The sequence below is a fragment of the Amblyraja radiata genome, chromosome 29 (genome assembly GCF_010909765.2).
Source record: "Amblyraja radiata isolate CabotCenter1 chromosome 29, sAmbRad1.1.pri, whole genome shotgun sequence".
NCBI lineage: Eukaryota > Metazoa > Chordata > Chondrichthyes > Rajiformes > Rajidae > Amblyraja > Amblyraja radiata.
Genome location: NC_045984.1, coordinates 32,387,171 through 32,409,526, shown reverse-complemented (window position 1 = coordinate 32,409,526; position 22,356 = coordinate 32,387,171). Strand labels below are relative to the sequence as shown.

General features: G+C 49.7%; 1 protein-coding gene across 1 annotated transcript; it reads right to left on the bottom strand.

Moving 5' to 3' along the window:
- Positions 1–760: 760 nt before the first annotated feature.
- Positions 761–9,714, bottom strand: mpv17l2 (MPV17 mitochondrial inner membrane protein like 2). The gene is made up of 5 exons (XM_033047215.1): positions 8,270–9,714; positions 6,380–6,541; positions 3,599–3,675; positions 2,058–2,186; positions 761–1,047 (listed from the first exon to the last, which is right to left on the bottom strand). The coding sequence occupies exons 1-5, from the start codon at positions 8,457–8,459 to the stop codon at positions 967–969; spliced, it is 639 nt and encodes a 212-aa protein (XP_032903106.1). The 5' UTR covers positions 8,460–9,714; the 3' UTR covers positions 761–966.
- Positions 9,715–22,356: the final 12,642 nt, after the last annotated feature.

The window sequence follows — 22,356 nt, the reverse complement described above, 5'->3', positions numbered from 1 at the left end:
TTCTGGACTCCCCCAACATCGGGAACATGTTTCCTGCCTCTAGTGTGTCCAAGCCCTTAAAAATCTTATATGTTTCAATGAGTGCCCTCTCATCCTTCTAAACTCCAGAGTATACAAGCCCAACCGCTCCATTCTCTCAACATATGACAGTCCCGCCATCCCGGGAATTAACCTGGTGAACCTACGCTGCACTCCCTCAATAGAGATAGATCAGCCACGATTGAGTGGCGGAGAGAATTTGATGGGCCGAATGGCCTAATTCTGCTTCTATCACATGACCTCACAGCGCCACAGACCCAGGTTCGATCCTGACCACAGGGTGCTGTCTGTACGGAGTTTGCACGTTCTCCCCGTGACCTGCGTGAGTTTGCTCCGAGATCTTCGGTTTCCTCCCACACTCCAAAGACGTCCAAGATTGTGGGTTAATTGGCTTGGTGTAAATGTGAATTGTCCCTAGTGTGTGTAGGATAGTGTTAGTGTGCGGGGGGGGGGATCGCTGGTCGGCACGGCCCCGATGGGCCGAAGGGCCTGTTTCCGCGCTGTGTCTCCACGCTAAAGAAAAGCAGCTTTTGACTCTACTTCAGTGTATTTGGCGATAGATGAAACTGCTTCTCTCCACAGTCATGCCAACATTCCCTCTTCAATTAACACGACTTAACAAAATAAATGACCCGATTATTATACAAACTGGCTTCTGTGTTTCTGAATTCATTTCACAGGACAGGAAATGTGAGGGGTATTAAACGCAATACTCATTAACGTCATACTTAGAATAATTTAATTTGTCACTAATTCAGAACCATATAAATTTCTACTAAAAATAATTGCAGCTGGAACGTACGACAATTCATCCCCGAGGGCGGTGGAGGCATTGTGCCTGGTTTACAGGGGCTAACGACTGCCTGATCAGGGGTTTCCAGACACGGAACGCAACCACGGAGGCTCCGAGCCGACCTCGACGCGATGCTACTGGTCATCTTCGATGCAGGGGTCCGGCGGCTCCATCCCCGGCCCCTCCTCTATCTCGCCCGCTTTCTCTGCGTGGACCTGCGGAGGCAGAAAGGAAAACAATCGTGCATTTACGGGCGGCACGCCGGGCACGGTGGTGGAGTTGCCACCTTAGAAAACGTAGAAAAACAGGTGCAAGAGTCGGCTATTCAAGCCAGCACTGTGATCACGGCTGATCATCCACAATCAGTACCCCGTTCCTGCTTTCTCCCCATATCCCTTGATTCCGTTAGCCCTAAGAGCTAAATCTAACTCAGTCAATTGGCCTCCACTGCCTTCTGTGGCAGCGAATTCCACAGATTCACAACTCTCTGGGTGAAAAGGTTTTTCCTCATCTCAGTCCTAAATGGCTGACTCCTTATTCATAAACTGTGTGACCCCTGGCTCTGGACTCCCCCAACATGGGGAACATTTTTCCTGCGTCTAGCCTGTCCAATCCCTTAAGAATTTTATATGTTTCTATAAGATTCCCTCTCATCCTTTAAATTCCAGCAAATTTCCCGTGAAGAGTATCAGAGGTTATGGGGAGAAGGCAGGAGTATGGGGGTAGGAGGGAGAGATAGATCAGCCACGATTGAGTGGCGGAGAGAATTTGATGGGCCGAATGGCCTAACTCTGCTTCTATCACATGACCTCACAGATCCAGAGACCCGGGTTCGATGCTGACTACGGGTGCTGTCTGTACGGAGTTTGCATGTTCTCCCCGTGACCTGCGTGGGTTTTCACCGGGAGCTCTGGTTTCCTCCCACGTTCTATTGTCTTCGGTCCATAGTGTGTGTGTCGGATAGTGTTAGTGAGGGGGATCGCTGGCCAGCACGGACACAGTGGGCCGAAGGGCCTGTTTCCGCGCTGTATCTCTAAAGTTAACTAGACTACAGGCCCAGAGCTGTCGACTGCCCATCATACATTAGACGGAGAGATTAGTCTGCTGTCTGTCCAACCTTCACTGGCTCTGACTCTGGGAGTTTGGGACAGGACAATTCAGAGGGAGCGGTACTCTATTCCTGTCCCTGCCTCCTCTGGCAAGTTGCGGACTGGAGCTCACTCACCTGGTGCTTCAGGTAGGAGAGGAAGGTGTCCCATCCAACCGTGAGCACATTCACGTAGAGGACCCGATACTTTGGAGACAGGAAGTAGAAGTTGACCATCTGTGCGGCCGGCCAAACCATCCAGTCCATCTGCAACGCAAGTTGGTGTTAGACCCCCGTCACGGGACCCCCCACACGTCACGGGACCCCCACACACCACGGGACCCCACACACGTCACGGGACCCCCACACACGTCACGGGACCCCCACACAGGTCACGGGACCCCCACACACGTCACGGGACCCCCACACACGTCACGGGACCCCCATACACGTCACGGGACCCCCCACGTCACGGGACCCCCACGTCACGGGCCCCCCCACGTCACGGGACCCCCACGTCACGGGACCCCCATACACGTCACGGGACCCCACACACGTCACGGGACCCCCACGCCACGGGACCCCCCACGTCACGGGACCCCCCCCCGCCCCCCAACGCCAAACTGTCCAGTCCATCTGCAACGCAAGTTGGTGTTAGACCCAGGCCAGGGGAACCCCACACACCACAGGGCCCCCCCCCACACGTCACGGGACCCCCACATCACGGAACCCCCCACGCCCCGATGCCAAACCGTCCAGTCCATCTGCAGCGCAAGTTGGTGCTAGACCCCCGTCACGGGACCCCCCCACGTCATGGAACTAACCCACGTCACGGGACCCCCCCCACGTCACGTTTTCCCCCCCACGTCACGGAACCAACCCACATCACGGAACCAACCCACGTCACGGGACCCCCCCACGTCACGGGACCCCCCCACACCACCCCCGCCGCCAAACTCCCCTCACACCAGGGCCCCCCCACACCAGCGACACCCCACCAGGGGACCACCCCCACGACAAGGGACCCCCAGTATCCCAGCACACCCAACCACTGCGCCCGTGTCAAAGACAGACACAAAGTGCTGGAGTAACTCAACGGGACGGGCAGCATCTCTGGAGAAAAGGAATGGGTGACGTTTCGTGTTGAGACCCTTCTTCAGACCGAGAGTCGGTGGAGAATCTATTCCGTTTTAATTTTCTAGAGAATATAAACATTTTAAAAAGGGGCAGCGGTAGAGTTGCTGCCTCACAGCGCCAGAGTCCCGGGTTCGATCCAGACTACGGGCGCTGCCTGTATGGAGTTTGAACGTTCTCCCTGTGACCCGCGTGGGTTTTCTCCGAGATCTTCGGTTTCCTCCCACACTCCAAAGACGCGCAGGTTTTGTAGTTTACTTGGTTTTGGTTAAGTTGTAACATTATCCCTAGTGTGTGCAGGTTAGTCAAATGTGATAGGAGTAGTATTAGGCCATTTGGCCCATCAAGTCTACTCCACCATTCAATCGTGGCTGATCTAACTCTCCCTGCTAATTGTACGGGGGCGATGGCTGGTCGGCACGGACTCGGTGGGATAACAGGCCCTTTTTCCGCGCTGAATCTCGAAAGTCGAAAGCATCGGAGATCAGGATTGAACCGGGATCTCTGGCGCTGTGGGGCAGCAGCTCTTTGTTCCATGGCCGTACCTTATAAAACTCCCAGAACTTGCTGCGGAATTCCCTCATGGCATCCATGACACTGTGGCCTTCCAACGTTCCCATCCCTGCAAGAACACACGGAAACATACGTCACACACACACAGATCAATATTCCAATAATGCTGACCGGGAGCATCGTGGCTTGGTTCGGCAACTTGAGCGCCCAGGAGCAGAAAAGACTGCAAAAAGTCGTAAACACTGCCCAGTCTATCATCGGCTCTGACCTCCCTTCCATCGAGGGATCTATCGCAGTCGCTGCCTCAAAAAGGCTGGCAGCATCATCAAGGACCCACACCATCCTGGCCACACACTCATCTCCCTGCTACCTTCAGGTAGAAGGTACAGGAGCCTGAAGACTGCAACAACCAGGTTCAGGAATAGCTCCTTCCCCACAGCCATCAGGCTATTAAACCTGGCTCGGACAAAACTCTGAACATTAATAGCCCAATGCACTTTATCTGCTTATTTATGTGTGTGTGTATATATATTCAATGGTATATGGACACACTGATCTGTTCTGTATTCATGCCTACTATGTTCTGTTGTGCTGAAGCAAAGCAAGAATTTCATTGTCCTATCTGGGACACATGACAATAAACTCACTTGAATCTTGAATCAAGTCATCCAACCTTCCTCTCCAAGTCCCAACAATCACCGACCACTTCGAGTCTTAGAGTGATACAGCGTGGAGCGTGATCTGGGTGTCCTTGTACATCAGTCACTGAAGGTAAGCATGCAGGTACAGCAGGCAGTGAAGAAAGACAATGGCATGTTGGCCTTCATAACAAGAGTTGAGTACAGGAGCAAAGAGGTCCTTCTGCAGTTGTACAGGGCCCTAGTGAGACCACACCTGGAGTATTGTGTGCAGCTTTGGTCTCTAAAACTGAGCAAGGACATTCTTGCTATTGAGGGAGTGCAGCATAGGTTCACCGGGTTAATTCCCGGGATGGCGGGACTGTCATATGTTGACAGAATGGAGCGACTGGGCTTGTATACACTGGAATTTAGAAGGATGAGAGGATATCTTATTGAAACATGTAAGATTATTAAGAGATTGGACACGCTAGAGGCAGGAAACATGTTCCTGATGTTGGGGGTGTCCAGAACCAGGGGCCACAGTTTAAGAATAAGGGGTAGACTATTTAGAACAGAGATGAGGAAAAACCTTTTCACCCAGAGAGTTGTGAATCTGTAGAATTATCTGCCACAGAGGCAGTGGAGGACAATTCTCTGGATGCTTTCAAGTGAGAGTTAGATGGAGCTCTTAAAGATAGCGGAGTCAGGGGATATGGGGAGAAGGCAGGAACGGGGTACAGATTGTGGATGATCAGCCATGATCATAATGAATGGCGGTGCTGGTTCGAAGGGCCGAATGGCCTACTGCACCTGTTGTCTATTGAAACTTGCCCACACCGACCCACATACCCCATCTACATTAGTCCAACCTGCCCGCCTTTTGCCCATATCCCTCCAAACCGTTCCTATCCATGTACTTGGCTAACTGTTTCTTAAACGTTGGGATAGTCCCAGCCTCAACTACCTCCTCTGGCAGCTTGCTCCATAAACCCACCACCCTCTGTGTGAAAAAGTTACCCCTCAGATTCCTATTAAATCTTTTCCCCTTCACCTTTAACCTACAAACCCGCACGTCTTCGGGATAACCATATAATATAACCATATAACAATTACAGCACGGAAACAGGCCATCTCGACCCTTCTAGTCCGTGCCGAACACATAATCTCCCCTAGTCCCATATACCTGCGCTCAGACCATAACCCTCCATTCCTTTCCCGTCCATATAACTATCCAATTTATTTTTAAATGATAAAATCGAACCTGCCTCCACCACCTTCACTGGAAGCTCATTCCACACAGCTACCACTCTCTGAGTAAAGAAGTTCCCCCTCATGTTACCCCTAAACTTCAGTCCCTTAATTCTCAAGTCATGTCCCCTTGTTTGAATCTTCCCTACTCTCAGTGGGAAAAGCTTTTCCACGTCAACTCTGTCTATCCCTCTCATCATTTTAAATGATGTGGGAGGAAACCGGAGCACCCGGAGGAAAGGCATGCGGTCACAGGGAGAACGTGCAAACTCCACACAGGCAGCACCCAAGGTCAGGATTGAACTCGGGTATCTGGCACAACAGCAGCTGTTTCAGTGCCAGATACCCGGGTTTGATTCTGACCTTGAATGCTGCCTATGTGGAGTTTGCATTGCTGTGCCTACTTGATAGAAGTGTGTCAAATAATGAAGGGTATAGACAGGGTAGACAGTCAGAACCCTTTTGCCAGGGTGGAGGTGTACATGGAACACGTTGCCAGGCGTGGTGGTGTTGGTGGAAGCAGATACGATAGTGGCTTTCAAGAGGGTTATAGACTGGCACATGGACCTGCAGGGATACATGTAATAAAAAGGAACTGCAGATGCTGGTTTAAACCGAAGAAAGACACAAAATGCTGGAGTAACTCAGCGGGTCAGGCAGCATCTCTGGAGAGGAGGAATGGGTGTCGTTTCGGATCCAGACCAGACTGACTCTGAAGAAGGGCTTCGATCTGAAACACCACCCATTCCTTCTCTCCAGAGATGCTGCCTGTCCCGCTGAGTTACTCCAGATTTTTGTGTCTTATCTTCAGTTTAAACCAGCATCTGCAGTTCTTTCCCACACGTTCACTCCTGACCCTATCCCCATTTCCTGGGGTGAGACAGGGGGAATAGGGGGGGGGAGGGGCCAGGACTCTCTGGGACCCCAAGGACAGGCGATACTCACCGGTGAAATAGATTAAGCCGAAGATGGGGGAAGCGATGAGCTGGTCAAGCAGCACCTTCTTCAGCACCAGAGCCATGCCTCTCCCCGGGAACCGACTGTCCAGCGCCTTGTACCAGTAATGGCCAAATGGACCAATTAAACATCCCGTGATAAACATGCGCCCTGCGGGAAGAGGAAGGACCATCAGAACCGATAGAAAACATGCCCTCCACGGCCAGAAACGTCACCCATTCCTTCTCTCCAGAGATGCTGCCTCTGTGCGGCTGAGTTACGCAAGACAATTTACAGGGGACCGACTCCTCGGCAACAGCCCGGCGACCTCTTTGGGAGGCGGGAGGAAACCGGAGCAACCGGTGGAAACGGAGAACGTGCAAACTCCACACAGGCAGCACCCGAGTTCAGGATCGACCCAAGATCAGGATCGAACCGGGGCCTCTGGCGCTCTGAGGCAGCAGCACATAGACACATAGACAATAGGTGCAGGAGTAGGCCATTCGGCCCTTCGAGCCAGCACCGCCATTCAATGTGATCATGGCTGATCATCCAACTCGGTATCCTGTACCTGCCTTCTCCCCATATCCCCTGACTCCGCTATCCTTAAGAGCCATATCTAGCTCTCTCTTGAAAGCATCCAGCGAACCTGCCTCCACCGCATCTGAGGCAGAGAATTCCACAGACTCGCCACTCTCTGTGAGAAAATGTGTTTCCTCGTCTCCGTTCTAAACGGCCGACCCCTTATTCTTAAACTGTGCCGTGTGTGGAAACAGGCCCTTCGGCCCACCGAGACCACGATCACCCCGCACGCTAGCACTGTTCTACACACACACACACTAGGGACAATTTACAACTTGGAGCGTGGGAGGAAACCGGATCACCCGGAGAAAACCCACGCAGGTCACGGGGAGAATGTGCAAACTCCACACAGACAGCGCCCGTAGTCAGGATCGAACCCGGGTCTCTGGCGCCGTGAGGCAGCAACTCTACCGCTGCGCCACCGAGCTGGCTAGTGATAAACTCAGAGCCTGGGTCAGAGCCAGAGATGTTGAAGGGCTATTGAAGAGACGTTGCCTATTTCCTTTGGGTTTCGACCCGAAACGGTGCCTATTTCCTTCGCTCCATAGATGCTGCTGCACCCGCTGAGTTTCTCCAGTATTTTTGTCTACGTATGGACAGATCACACGGCAGTTTTCACTGGGGCGTCGGCAGTGTGACTTGATTTAATACTTCACCCCACTGAGTCCACGCCGACCAGCGATCCCCGTACACTTGCAATGTGCCGCACACTAGCATGATACTCCTGCTGAGGATCTATAAGGCGCTGGTCTGACCGCATTGGAGCATTGTGAGCAGTTTTGGGCCCCATATCAGAGGAAGGATGTGCTGGCTCTGGAGAGGGTCCAGAGGAGGTTTACAAGAGTAATCCCAGGAATGAGTGGGTTAACATACGATGATCGTTTGTCGGCACTGGGCCTGTACTCGCTGGAGTTTAGAAGAATGAGCGGGGACATTGAAACGTACAGAATGGTGAAAGACTTGGATAGAGTGGATGTGGAGAGGATGTTTCCACTAGTGGGAGAGTCTAGGACCAGAGGTCACAGCCTCAGAATTAAAGGACGTTCCTTTAGGAAGGAGATGAGGGGGAATTTCTTTAGTCAGAGGGTGGTGAATCTGTGGAATTCACTGCTAGAGACAACTTTGGAGGCCAAGTCATTGGATATTTTTAAGGCAGAGATAGATAGATTCTTGATTAATACGGGTGTCAGGGGTTACGGGGATCAGCCATGATTGAATGGCGGAGTAGACTCGATGGGCCGAATGGCCCAATTCTGCTCCTGGAACTGATGAGCATACACGACAACGGCGGCGAAGGTTCAGAAGTCCGTTCCTTACCTGTGCGAGGCCATTCCCGACGGGAGATAGTATCCCGCCGTATTTCCCGGGTCTGCTGGATAATGTCTCCGGTTGCCATCAGACCTCCACAGCTGACAGTGTTGGTGAGCAGCAGATACCTGCTACTGAACAGGGGCTTCCAGTAGCCAATGAGGCGGATAAACAGCTTCCGATTTGGGGGGGAAGACATCCTTGGCACCAAGGGGAGTTTGTGGAGGAGAGGGGGGGGGAGGGAAGGAGCAAATCTGAAGGCCCAGACAAATGAGAACAGCCTCACAAGCCCTTACCTCCAGGGCCAATCTTTCAAGCTTATCTCCAAGTGGTATCTCTCTCACAGCTGACAGAATCTTCCAGCCTCCATTTTAAGCTGCTCAAAGTCACCCTGAATCCTTGCAATTATGACCAGCAAACCCTGGCAACAACTGTTAAACAGCATAAACTACAGATTACAATCTAGCCTTGACAACTTGGGCAGCTGCAAAAGGCTAATCCATACATCTAATATTTAATCTACATTGAGAATTATTGATAATTGAGCAGGCAATTAAAATTCTTTCTGGCTGATAACTTTTTTCCACTTTTAAGGTGTGATCCTATGGAAATCTTGCTGTCGGATGCCAGTTAAATTCTAACAATGGCAATTTAGAATCGCACCTGTGCCCTGTCTAAGGAGTGTCCTTTACCAAAGGTTGTACCTGAACAGCTACAAGTAATAAATAAATCAGTCTGAAGAAGGGTCTCGACCCGAAATGCCACCCATTCCTTCTCTCCAGAGATGCTGCCTGTTCCCGCTGAGTTACTCCAGCGTTCTGTGTCTAGTATCTTCGATTTAAACCAGCATCTTTCTGCAGTGCTTTCCCCACAGTTACAAGAGAGCCTCACACTGAGGGTCTGTCAAAGAGTCCACACTGAAGCAGGAGCTAAACTCTCAGTCTCAAGGCACCTATTTGTGTTACTTACTTTCTTTCCCTCCCCTCCCTTGCTCCCTTCACCTCAATTCAGTTCACACATCTGCCTGGCCCACCCATCACCTCCCTCCCACCCTCTGCTCCTCTCTGCCTTCCTCACACCTCTGTATCGCACTGTCTACTTCAGTTTCTAACTTGAGTCTCCCTATCCCAAGTAAATATCCCTCACCTTTAACCAAACCTGTATGTTGGAATGCCTATTTCAGACCCACGTGCGCCCTGAATCCCAGCAGTTTGACCTTCTCCCTGCCTCTCCCTCCTACACTGGGTCTAAGTCTTTTCGTACCCACTGCTATCCTTCTCACTTCCCCTCTGCCCCTCAATCACCACCCCCAAGCTGCCTCTTATCACCCTGTATATTCCCTGCTTCTCTCTCTCTCTCTCTCTCCCTCTCTCCCTCTCTAATCAATTCCTTTCTTTACTTTTCTTTATTCCTCTGACTTTTTTTTTTCTCTCCCTCCTTGCTTCCTCTTTTTCTTTCTCCCTCTGTTCCTCTCTCTCTCCTTCCCCTTCTCTCTCCACCTCTCTCTTTGCCCACTACCCTCTCTCTTGCTGTCTCTCTTTCCTCCTCTCTCTCTCTCTCCTTCTTCCTTCCTTCCTTCTCTCTCTCTCCTTCCCTCTCTCTCTCCTTCTCTCCCTCTCTCCTTCTCTCTCTCCTCTCTATCTCTCCTTCCCTCTCTCCTTCCCTCTCTCTCTCCTTCCCTCTCTCCCTCCCTCTCTCCCTCTCTCTCTCCCTGTGTCAGATCCCCCCCCCACGTGTCCCCCAACCCGGAAGTGTGCGCCTCAGTGCAACAAATCCTCTGCGCGGTGACGTCACCCTGCGTTGACTGACGTCGGGCTCGCCCAATGGGAGGCCGGGAATCGCAGTGGGCGGGACCTTGGGCCATTCGGGCGTCATTGGCTATTTTGCATAAATTAATATTCAAATTAGCGACGCCTCCAGGTTGTCCTTGGCCAGATAGAAACATAGAAACATAGACAATAGGTGCAGGAGTAGGCCATTCGGCCCTTCTAGCAGCACCGCCATTCGATATGATCATGGCTGATCATCCAACTCAGTATCCCATCCCTGCCTTCTCTCCATACCCCCTGATCCCCTTTAGCCACAAGGGCCACATCTAACTCCCTCTTAAATATAGCCAATGAACTGGCCTCAACTACCTTCTGTGGCAGAGAATTCCAGAGATTCACCACTCTCTGTGTGAAAAATGTTTTTCTCATCTCGGTCCTAAAAGATTTCCCCCTTATCCTTAAGCTGTGACCCCTTGTTCTGGACTTCCCCAACATCGGGAACAATCTTCCTGCGTCTAGCCTGTCCAACCCTTAAGAATTTTGTAAGTTTCTATAAGATCCCCCTCAATCTTCTAAATTCTAGAGAGTATAAGCCGAGTCTATCCAGTCTTTCTTCATATGAAAGTCCTGACATCCCAGGAATCAGTCTGGTGAACCTTCTCTGCACTCCCTCTATGGCAAGAATGTCCTTCCTCAGATTCAGATGGTTCTGAAACCTTGGGGTTGGGGGTTGGAGTTGGGGTTGGGTTGGGGGTGGGGGTTGGAGTGTTAGGGGTTGGGTGAATTAATGTATTGTAATTGTAATTAATTTATGATCCAAGTATGTAAAGACATACAAGGAATTTGATTTTTTCCGTGCCGTCATTACCAAAAAAAAGCAACAAGACACACAACTACATAAAAGTTAACATAAAAAGGAATAGATCAGGTAGATGCACAGAGCCTTTTGCCCAGAGTAGGGAATCGAGGACCAGAGGACATAGGTTCAAGGTGAAAGGGGGAAAAAGATTTAATAGGAATCCGAGGGGTAACTTTTTCACACAAACATAGAAACATAGAAAATAGGTGCAGGAGTAGGCCATTCGGCCCTTCGAGCCTGCACCGCCATTTGATATGATCATGGCTGATCATCCAACTCAGTATCCTGTACCTGCCTTCTCTCCATACCCCCTGATCCCTTTAGCCACAAGGGCCACATCTAACTCCCTCTTAAATATAGTCAATGAACTGGCCTCAACTACCTTCTGTGGCAGAGAATTCCACAGATTCACCACTCTCTGTGTAAAAAATGATTTCCTCATCTCGGCCCTAAAAGTCTTCCCTCTTATCCTTAAACTGTGACCCCCTAGTTTTGGACTTCCCCAACATCGGGTGGTGGGTGTATGGAACGAGCTGCCAGAGGAGGTAGTTGAGGCTGGGACTATCCCATCGTTTAAGAAAGTTTGACAGGAACATGCATAGGACAGGTTTGGAGGGATATGGACCAAGAGCAGGCAAGTGAGACTAGTGTAGCTGGGACATTGTTGGCCAGCGTGGGCGAGTTGGGCCGAAGGGCCTGTGTTTCTACACTGAATCACTCTCTGACATCCACCACAGCTCACTGTAAAGGAAGGCAATAAAGTCTGGGTTTAGTAGGGGGAAATCACAATAAATGCTCAGGATAAAACGGTAAAAAGGAGCTAAAAAGGGCCAAAGACCTCCTTAAGGTTATTTAATGTGAAGGAAGGAACTGCAGATGCTGGTTTACACCGAAGGTAGACACAGAATGCTGGAGTAACTCAGCGGGACAGGCAGCATCAGTGGAGAGAAGGAATGGGCGACGTTTCTTCAGACACCGCCCGCTGCTGAAAGACTCATCCATGCCTTCATCTCCTCCCGACTGGACTATTGCAACTCACTTCTCCTTGGCATCAGCTCCACCTACATCAACCGACTCCAACTGGTCCAGAACGCAGCCGCCCGACTCATCACCCACACCAAATCCTGGCATCACATCACTCCAGTCCTCAAACAACTTCACTGGCTTCCCATCTCCCACCGGATCACCTACAAAATCCTGATCCTCACCTACAAAGCCCTCCACCAACTGGCCCCCCCATATCTCATTGACCTCCTCTCCCCCTACCAACCCTCACGGTCCCTCAGATCCACATCAGCCAGTCTCCTCTCCATCCACAAGTCCAACCTCCGCAGTTTTGGGGACAGAGCCTTCTCCAGGGCAGCTCCCAGGCTCTGGAACTCCCTCCCCCAACTGATCCGCAATTCCGTGTCCCTCACCATCTTCCAGTCCCGCCTCAAGACCCATCTCTTCACCTCTGCCTATCCTTAGCCCGACGTCCCCGTCCCTTTTCATCTGTGCATTCATTGCCTCATATTGTGTTTTGTATTGAATTCTGTCTTTACTTTGTGTACTAGTCATGTCTCTACTATTTATTTCATTCCCCTTACATGTTTTTCCACTACCTGCTCAATTTTTGTAAGGTGTCCTTGAGACTCTTGAAAGGCGCCCATAAATAAAATTTATTATTATTATTATTAGACAAGAGACCCTTCTTCAGACATGTCGGACAGGACTGATTCAGGCCTGGGTTAGTTTAGGACTGAGTTAGTTCTTCAGACTGAGAGCGGGAGACACAGAGATAGGGGGATCATGACAGAAGCCTTCTCGTGGCGATCCCTAGAAGCGACGATGCGATGCATTCTGTGACGTGCCGGGCGACAATTCTGTCAACATGTTGCTATTGAGGGAGTGCAGCGTAGGTTGACAAGGTTAATTCCCGGGATGGCGGGACTGTCATATGTTGAGAGAATGGAGCGGCTGGACTTGTACACTCTGGAGCTTAGAAGGATGAGAGGGCATCTTGTTGAAACATATAAGATTATTACGGGTTTGGACACGCTAGAGGCAGGAAACATGTTCCTGATGTTGGGGGAGTCCAGAACCAGGGGCCACACAGTTTAAGAATAAGGGGTAAGCCATTTAGAATGGAGACGAGGAAACACTTATTCTCACAGAGAGTTGTGAGTCTGTGGAATTCTCTGCTTCAGAGGGCGGTGGAGGCAGGTTCTCTGGATGCTTTCAAGAGAGAGTAGATAGGGCTCTTAAAAATAGTGGAGTCAGGGGATATGGGGAGAAGGCAGGAACGGGGTACTGATTGTGGATGATCTGCCATGATCACATTGAATGGCGGTGCTGGCACGAAGGGCCGAATGGCCTACTCCTGCACCTATTGTCTATTGTCTATGTTGGACGACGGCAGTAGCCAACAGCGAGCTCCATCGTCTGGCACACGTGCGAACGAAGGAACGTAGAGATAAGGAAGTGTAAGGTGTGAACTAAGGGGGAAAGGTTCAAGGAAAATGTAGACTAGATTATTGTTAGCTCGGGGAAGCTGACAACGAAGCATACAGAGATAAGATTCAATCAGGGGGACAGTCAGACTGGTCTGAGAACGAGGAAGGGTGAGGGGGAGGGAGGGATGGAGAGAGAGGGAAAGCAAGGGTTCCTTGGTTAGATAAGTCAATATTCATACTGCTGGGGTGTATGTTACCCAGCATGATATATCAGACCTTACTCAGGCCACATCTGAAACATTTTGTGTATGATTTTGGTCTTCTTTCCGTAAGCCCACTGAACTTACTGTAGCGGGAGCGTGCTGCAAAGATATATCAGATCAGTTCCTGGGATTGGCAGATCTGCCATTTGAATTGGTTAGCCAGACCTCTGTCCTCCAGAGTGGCAAGGTGGTGCAGCGGTAGAGTTGCTGCCTTCCTGTGCCAGAGACCCGGGTTCGATCCTCACTATGCCCAGCGGCCTCTGTGTGCAAAATTTGCCCCCTCAGGTTCCTATGAAATCTTTCCCCTCTCACCTTAAACCTTCCGCTGGTCCTTGATTCCCCTACTCTTGGGTAAAAGACACATTCACCCTATCTATTCCCCTTATGATTTTATACACCTCTATAAGATCATCCCTCAGCCTCCTATGTTTTGGTAATGATGGGTGAAGATGGAAGGTTGCCAAATGAGTTTTTCAGGGGATTTAATAGACAAAAGACAATAGACAATAGGTGCACGAGTAGGCCATTTGGCCCTTCGAGCCAGCACCGCCAGTCAATATGATCATGGCTGATCATCCCCAATCAGTACCCCGTTCCTGCCCTCTCCCCATATCCCTTGACTCCGCTATTTTTAAGAGCCCTATCTAGCTCTCTCTTGAAAGCATCCAGAGAACCGGCCTCCACCGCCCTCTGAGGCAGAGAATTCCACAGACTCACCATGCCTAATAATGTATTTAACCATGTAACAATAACCATGTAATAATGTATTTGGTTTAATATTTCATCTTGGAAAGGCTTCAAGCAGGGAGCATTCCATTGATCATCCATCACCTCACTATAATCCATAAATTCCCAAATTCCTAGCCTGAATTCCAAGCATTATAATTCTCCCTCTTGCATCCTCTGCCTTTTTGACCTAATTCTAACAGATTGAATTCACAAGTGCAAGAATGACATCTAGGTGGCAGCGTTACACAGTTAAACCCCACAGTATCAATCAACGTTATAGACTATAGACAATACGTGCAGGAGTAGGCCATTCGGCCCTTCGAGCCAGCACCACCATTCACTGTCATCATGACTGATCATTCACATTCAGTACCCCGTTCCTGCCTTCTCCCCATATCCCCATATATTTAAGAGTTCTATCTAACTCTTGAAAGCATCCAGATTTGGCCACTGCCCTCTGAGGCAGAAAATTCCACAGATTCACAACTCTCTGAGTGAAATAGTGTTTCCTCACCTCCGTTCCAAAAGGCCTACCCCTTATTCTTAAACTGTGGCCCCTGGTTCTGGACTCCCCCAACATCGGGAACATGTTTCCTGCCTCTAGCGTGTCCAATCCCTTAATAATATTATACGTTTCAATGAGATACCCTCTCATCCTTCTAAATTCCAGTCCATACAAGCCCAGCCGCTCCATTCTCTCAGCATATGACAATCCCGCCATCCCGGGAATTAACCTGGTGAACCTACGCTGCACTCCCTCAATAGCAAGAATGTCCTTCCTCAAATTTGGAGACCAAAACTGCACACAATACTCCAGGTGTGGTCTCACTAGGGCCCTGTACAACTGCAGTTCTTGGTCTGTTAACCGAAGGGATTGCAATCATTTACGAGGTATTTGAAAATGAGTTAATCACAAATGACACTTACTGCCAAGAAAAAGGACACAGAAATGTGATGGGCCAATCAGCAAGACAGAAACTGAGACAGAAATAGAGATGAAGATTGAGAGAAGATAGAAAGACACAAAATTGAAGATAGAAGGGACTGGGAAGAGTAGAAGGGTCCTGACCCGAAACGTCACCCATTCCTTCTCTCCAGAGATGCTGCCTGTCCCGCTGAGTTACTCCAGCATTTTTAAGAATAAGGAGTAAGCCATTTAGAACGGAGACGAGGAAACACTTTTTCACACAGAGAGTTGTGAGTCTGTGGAATTCTCTGCCGCAGAGGGCGGTGGAGGCCGGTTCTCTGGATACTTTCAAGAGAGAGCTAGATAGGGCTCTTAAAAATAGCGGAGTCAGGGGATATGGGGAGAAGGCAGGAACGGGGTATTGACTGGGGATGATCAGCCGTGATCACATTGAATGCGGTGCTGGCTCGAAGGGCCAAATGGCCTACTCCTGCACCTATTGTCTATTGTCTATTGTGTCTGTCTTCGGTTTAAACTGGCATCTGCAGTTCCTTCCTACACATATCCTTCAAGTAACCCTTGTTTTCCTCTCTCTCTCCATCCCTCCCCCTTCCCAGTTCTCCAACAAGTCTGACTGTCCCCCTGTTGTCACTTTATCTCTGTTTAGGAAGGAACTGCAGATGCCGGTTTAAACCGAAGATAGACACAAAGTGCTGGAGTAACTCAGCGAGTCAGGCAGCATCTCTGGAGAGAAGGAATGGTTGACATTTTGGGTCGAGACGTCTGAAGAAAGGTCTCAACCAGAAACGTCACCCATTCCTTCTCTCCAGTGATGCTGCCTGTCCCGCAGAGTCACTCCAGCACTTTGTGTCTATCTTCGGTGTAAACCAGCACCTGCAGTTCCTTCCAAGACACAAAAAATGGAGGTGGGAGATAGGCAGGTCAACAGAAAGAGAGGTAGAGGGGAAGAGCAAGATCGGAGCCTGTGTTGGAACAATCCGTTGCAGCCGGCAGCTCGGAATGGTGGTGTGGATTCAATGTGACCCTGAGCCCATTCACTAGAACACTCTGATAGTCCCTCAGCCCTGCTGTCCCACATTGATGAAGGCCCAGCACACCCCCACCACACACCCACATTCCCAAACCCATCAGTGTTTCACGCTGACACATGGCATAACCGATTGTAACACTGTTTATGTAAACTAGAACCTTCATCAGACTGAAGAGAGACACAAAATGCTGGAGTAACAGCCAGTATCTCTGGAGAGAAGGAATGGGTGACGTTTCTGGTCGAGGCCCTTTGGGCCTCGACCCGAAACGTCGCCCATTCCTTCTCTCCAGAGATGCTGCCTGACACGCTGAGTTACTCCAGCATTCCAGCTTTGACAGTAGAAGGGTCTCGACCCGAAACATCACCCACTCCTTCTCTCCAGAGATGCTGCCTGTCCCGCTGAGTTACTCCAGCATCTTGTGTCTAACTTCGGTTTAAACCACCATCTGCAGTTCCTTCCTAAACAGAGATAAAATGCCATCAGGGGAACAATCAGACTGCTCGGAGGACTGGGAAGGGGGAGGGATGGAGAGAGAGGGGAAAGCAAGGGCTACTTGAAGGAAATGCATAGGAATGAACTGCAGATGCTGGTTTAAACCGAAGATAGACACAAGATGCTGGAGTAACTCAGCGGGACAGGCAGCGTCTCTGGAGAGAAGGAGTGGGTGATGTTTCGGGTCGAGACCCTTCTACTGTCAAAGCTGCCACAGCCAGACATAAAAACAGTTTTTAACCACGAGTAGTTGCTCTACTCAACAGCCAAAAATCTGTAGCCTCCCTTTGATCTGGTATTTTGTTGGTTCACATGCTTGATCGATGGTGTTTTATCATTAATGTTTTATTATTATTAATGTTCAGTGTTTTCTGAGTCATTCGTAACTGTCACTGTATGTCATGTTGTTACTTGTGGGTCGGAGCACCAAGGCAAATTCCTTGTATGTGAATACTTGGCCAATAAACGCACTTAGTTACTTACTTTACTTCCTCTTCCCAGTCCCTTCCATTTTGTATTTTGTGTCTTTCAATCTTCATCTCTATTTTGTGTCTATAAGCGTCAGATTCAGATTCAGATTCAATGTTTATTGTCATGGTGCAGTGTACAGTACAGAGACAATGAAATGCAGTTCGCATCTCCCTAGAAGAGTGAACATAGAATAACCAGCAATAAATATATATACGTACATACACTCCAGTCCTCAAACAACTTCACTGGCTTCCCATCTCCCACCGGATCACCTACAAAATCCTGGTCCTCACCTACAAAGCCCTCCACCATCTGCCCCCCCCCCCATATCTCACTGACCTCCTCTCCCCCTACCAACCCTCACGGTCCCTCAGATCCACATCAGCCAGTCTCCTCTCCATCCACAAGTCCAACCTCCGCAGTTTCGGGGACAGAGCCTTCTCCAGGGCAGCTCCTAGGCTCTGGAACTCCCTCCCCCAACTGATCCGCAATTCCGTGTCCCTCACCATCTTCCAGTCCCGCCTCAAGACCCATCTCTTCACCTCAGCCTATCCTTAGCCCCACGTCCCCCTCCCTTTTCATCTGTGCATTAATTGCCTCATATTGTGTTTTGTATTGAATTCTGTCTTTACTTTGTGTACTAGTCATGTCTCTACTATTTATTTCATTCCCCTTACATGTTTTTCCTCTACCTGCTAAATTTTTGTAAGGTGTCCTTGAGACTCTTGAAAGGCGCCCATAAATAAAATTTATTATTATTATTACTACAGTCGTAGTAGTGCAATTTTTCTGGGGGAAGGAGTGTCCGGGGGGGGGGGGGGGGGGGGGGGGGGTGACTGACAGTCACCGAGGTGCAGAGTTAAGTAATGTAACAGCCGCAGGGAAGAAGCTGTTCCTGGACCTGCTGGTCCGGCAACGGAGAGACCTGTAGCGCCTCCCGGATGGGAGGAGGGTAAACAAACTGTGGCTGGGGTGAGAGCAGTCCCTGACGATGCTGAGCGCCCTCCGCAGACAACGCTTGCTCTGGACAGACTCAATGGAGGGGAGTGAGGAACCGGTGACAGAGCAGTTGCCGTACCATACTGTGATACAGTTGGTAAGGATGCTCTCGATGGTGCAGCGGTAGAGGTTCACCAGAATCTGAGGAGACAGATGTAGAGATCTCTCCAGAGATTCAAGCCTGCTACGAGCAGCAACCTCTCTTGCCCAGTTCATGTTATTTTTTTAGCTGCCGTTTGTTCTGTCAAGAGTCGCTTCCTTCAGCGACGTCTCTGCTTCCTCTCATTGTCAGGGGAGCCTCTCCGCACCTTGCAGTCGCCCATCGACGTTATAAATGAGGGCCGTTGCTGGGAAGGAGACGCTGGTTTTTTGCTTCTGCCCTCTTGAGATCCACGTCTGGCAGGAAAGCTGGGACAATAACAGGCGGACACTCTGTGTGTTTACACACTTGACGAGCGGAGGTTGTCTAAACAGCGGAGCGTCCCACCCATCCCGCCCGCCAGAGATCTTATCCAGGAGCGGGGGAGGCTTGCCCAGTTAGAGAATCTCCAGCCATGGACCACAACAGCTGCTTGATGAAGAAACTGGGCTACAACGCCAATGACTACAAGAGGCCCAAGACCAACAAGTGCAGTTTCTACGTCAGGTACTGCCTGCTGTGTACCAGCATTGTCCAGCTACTGATTATACTGGGGCTGGTCCTCTTTATGGTATATGGCAACAACCACAGCAGCCGGCAGTCCCATCTCAAGAGCACTCACAACCAATCTCTCCAATTCATGGTAGAAATCAGGAAACTCCAGAGCGATCAGCGCGTCCAAACGAGGGATCTGAAGACTTGCCTGTCCACGAAGCGCAACCTGACCGAGGGGCTCAAAAAGGTGACGAACAATCTCCAGACCTGCATCAAGCCCAAGGCAAGTTTCACTTTACTTTTCACTTCACAAGGCTTAACATAGAAACATAGAAAATAGGTGCAGGAGGAGGCCATTCAGCCCTTCGAGCCAGCACCGCCATTCATTGTGATCATGGCTGATCATCCCCAATCAATAACCCGTGACTGCCTTCTCCCCACATCCCTTGATTCCACTAGCCCCTAGAGCTCTATCTAACTCTCTCTTAAATCCATCCAGTGACTTGGCCTCCATTGCCCTCTGCGGCAGGGAATTCCATAAATTCACAACTCTCTGGGTGAAAAAGTTTTTTCTCACCTCAGTTTTAAATGACCTCCCCTTGATTCTAAGACTGTGGCCCCTGGTTCTGGACTCACCCAACATTGGGAACATTTTTCCTGCATCTAGCTTGTCCAGTCCTTTTATAATTTTATATGTTTCTATAAGATACCCCCTCATCCTTCTAAACTCCAGTGAATACAAGCCTAGTCTTTTCAATCTTTCCTCGTATGACAGTCCCACCATCCCAGGGATCAATCTCGTGAACCTACGCTGCACTGCCTCAATCACAAGGATGTCCTTCCTCAAATTAGGAGACCAAAACTGTACACAATACTCCAGGTGTGGTCTCACCAGAGCCCTATACAAAGAATCTCTCTACTCCTATACTGAGCTTCTGGCACTGTGGCCAACCATCAGTGTGATGGGCACCAAAGACAGACACAAAATGCTGGAGTAACTCAGCGGGACAGGCAACATCTCTGGAGAGAAGGAATGGGTGACGTTTCGGGTCGAGACCCTTCTTCAGACTCTTTTCAGTCTGAAGAAGGGTCTCGACCCGAAACGTCGCCTATTTCCTTCGCTCCATCGATGCTGCCTCACCCGCTGAGTTTCTCCAGCATTTTTGTCTACCTTCGATTTTTCCAGCATCTGCAGTTCCTTCTTAAACAGGATGAAGGGAATAACATTTAGTGCAAAATAAAGTCCAGTCCAGTTAGGTTTAGTTTCACGTGTACAGTGAAAAGCATTTTTTGTTGCAAGCTATCCAGTCAACTAAGTACATGGTTACAATCGAGCCGTCCACAGTGTACAGATACATGATAAAGGGAATAACGTTCAGTGCAAAGGTGATGTCCAGTCAATTCCAACTAAAGATAGTCCGAGGGTCTCCAATGAGGTGGACGAGAGCTCAGGACCGCTCTCTAGTTGGTGGTAGGATGGTTCTTTGTCTTTAATCCTTGATATAACTTAAAATCCGTGTCCCTGGTGCCGTGAGGCTGCAACTCCACCACTGCACCAGCGTGCCGACCTCAACTCTCTGCCTCAAAATGTTTTAATTTAATTGAAATGGGTGTCAGGGGAAATGGAGAGAAGGCAGGAGAATGGGGTTAGGAGGGAGAGATAGATCAGCCATGACTGAATGGCCGAGTAGACTTGATGGGCCGAATGGCCTAAGTCAGCTCCTATCCCTTATGACGTGACTTTGTGAAACATTGCTTACTGCTACTCTGCCTGGAGACCTACACTGCTGTCTGTGGGCACCTAGTCACATCCTCAGGCCAATACTCCACATGCTCTGGCTAAAAGGTTCCTTATTTGTAAAGCAATTTGGGAAGTCCTGGGATCGGAAAAAGTTACTGGGGAAGGTCAAGATCTGAAGAGGGGTCCCGACCCGAAACGTCACCTATCCATGTTCTCCACAGGTGCTGCCTGACCCGCTGAGTTACTCCAGCACTCTGTGAAACGTCACCTATCCATGTTCTCCACAGATGCTGCCTGACCCGCTGAGTTATGGTGCAGCAGCATCTATGGAGTGAAGGAAATAGGCAACGTTTCGAGCTGAAACCCTTCTGGAAATAGGCAACGTTTCGGGCCGAAACCCTTCTGGAAATAGGCAACGTTTCGGGCCGAAACCCGGAAGGGTTTCGACCCGAAACGTTGCCTATTTCCTTAGCTCCATAGATGCTGCTGCACCCGCTGAGTTACTCCAGCACTCTGTGAAACGTCACCTATCCATGTTCTCCACAGATGCTGCCTGACCCGCTGAGTTACTCCAGCACTCTGTGAAACGTCACCTATCCATGTTCTCCACAGATGCTGCCTGACCCGCTGAGTTACTCCAGCACTCTGTGAAACGTCACCTATCCATGTTCTCCACAGATGCTGCCTGACCCGCTGAGTTACTCCAGCACTCTGTGAAACGTCACCTATCCATGTTCTCCACAGATGCTGCCTGACCCACTGAGTTACTCCCACATTTATCTCCCATCCTTTATTGTCCATCGAAACAGCGAGTTCAGAATCTGGACTTTACTTGTAATAAATAAATTGCAAGTTAAGTATAGAGGCAAAGAGGTCCTTCTGCAGTTGTACAGGGCCCTAGTGAGACCACACCTGGAGTATTGTGTGCAGTTTTGGTCTCCAAATTTGAGGAAGGACATTCTTGCTATTGAGGGAGTGCAGCGTAGGTTCACCAGGTTAATTCCCGGGATGGCGGGACTGTCAATATGTTGAAAGAATGGAGCGACTGGGCTTGTATACTCTGGAGTTTAGGATGAGATGGGATCTTATTGAAACATGGGATTGGACACGCTAGAGGCAGGAAACATGTTCCCGATGTTGGGGAAGTCCAGAACCAGGGGCCACAGTTTAAGAATAAGGGGTCGGCCATTTAGAACGGAGATGAGGAAAAACTTTTACACTCAGAGAGTTGTGAGTCTGTGGAATTCTCTGCCTCAGAGGGCAATTCTCTGGATGCTTTCATAGAAACATAGAAACATAGAAATTAGGTGCAGGAGTAGGCAATTCGGCCCTTCGAGCCTGCACCGCCATTCAATATGATCATGGCTGATCATCCAACTCAGTATCCCGTACCTGCCTTCTCTCCATACCCTCTGATCCCCTTAGCCACAAGGGCCACATCTAACTCCCTCTTAAATATAGCCAATGAACTGGCCTCGACTACCCTCTGTGGCAGAGAGTTCCAGAGATTCACCACTCTCTGTGTGAAAAAAGTTCTTCTCATCTCGGTTTTAAAGGATTTCCCCCTTATCCTTAAGCTGTGACCCCTTGTCCTGGACTTCCCCAACATCGGGAGCAATCTTCCTGCATCTAGCCTGTCCAACCCCTTAAGAATTTTGTAAGTTTCTATAAGATCCCCTCTCAATCTCCTAAATTCTAGAGAGTATAAACCAAGTCTATCCAGTCTTTCTTCATAAGACAGTCCT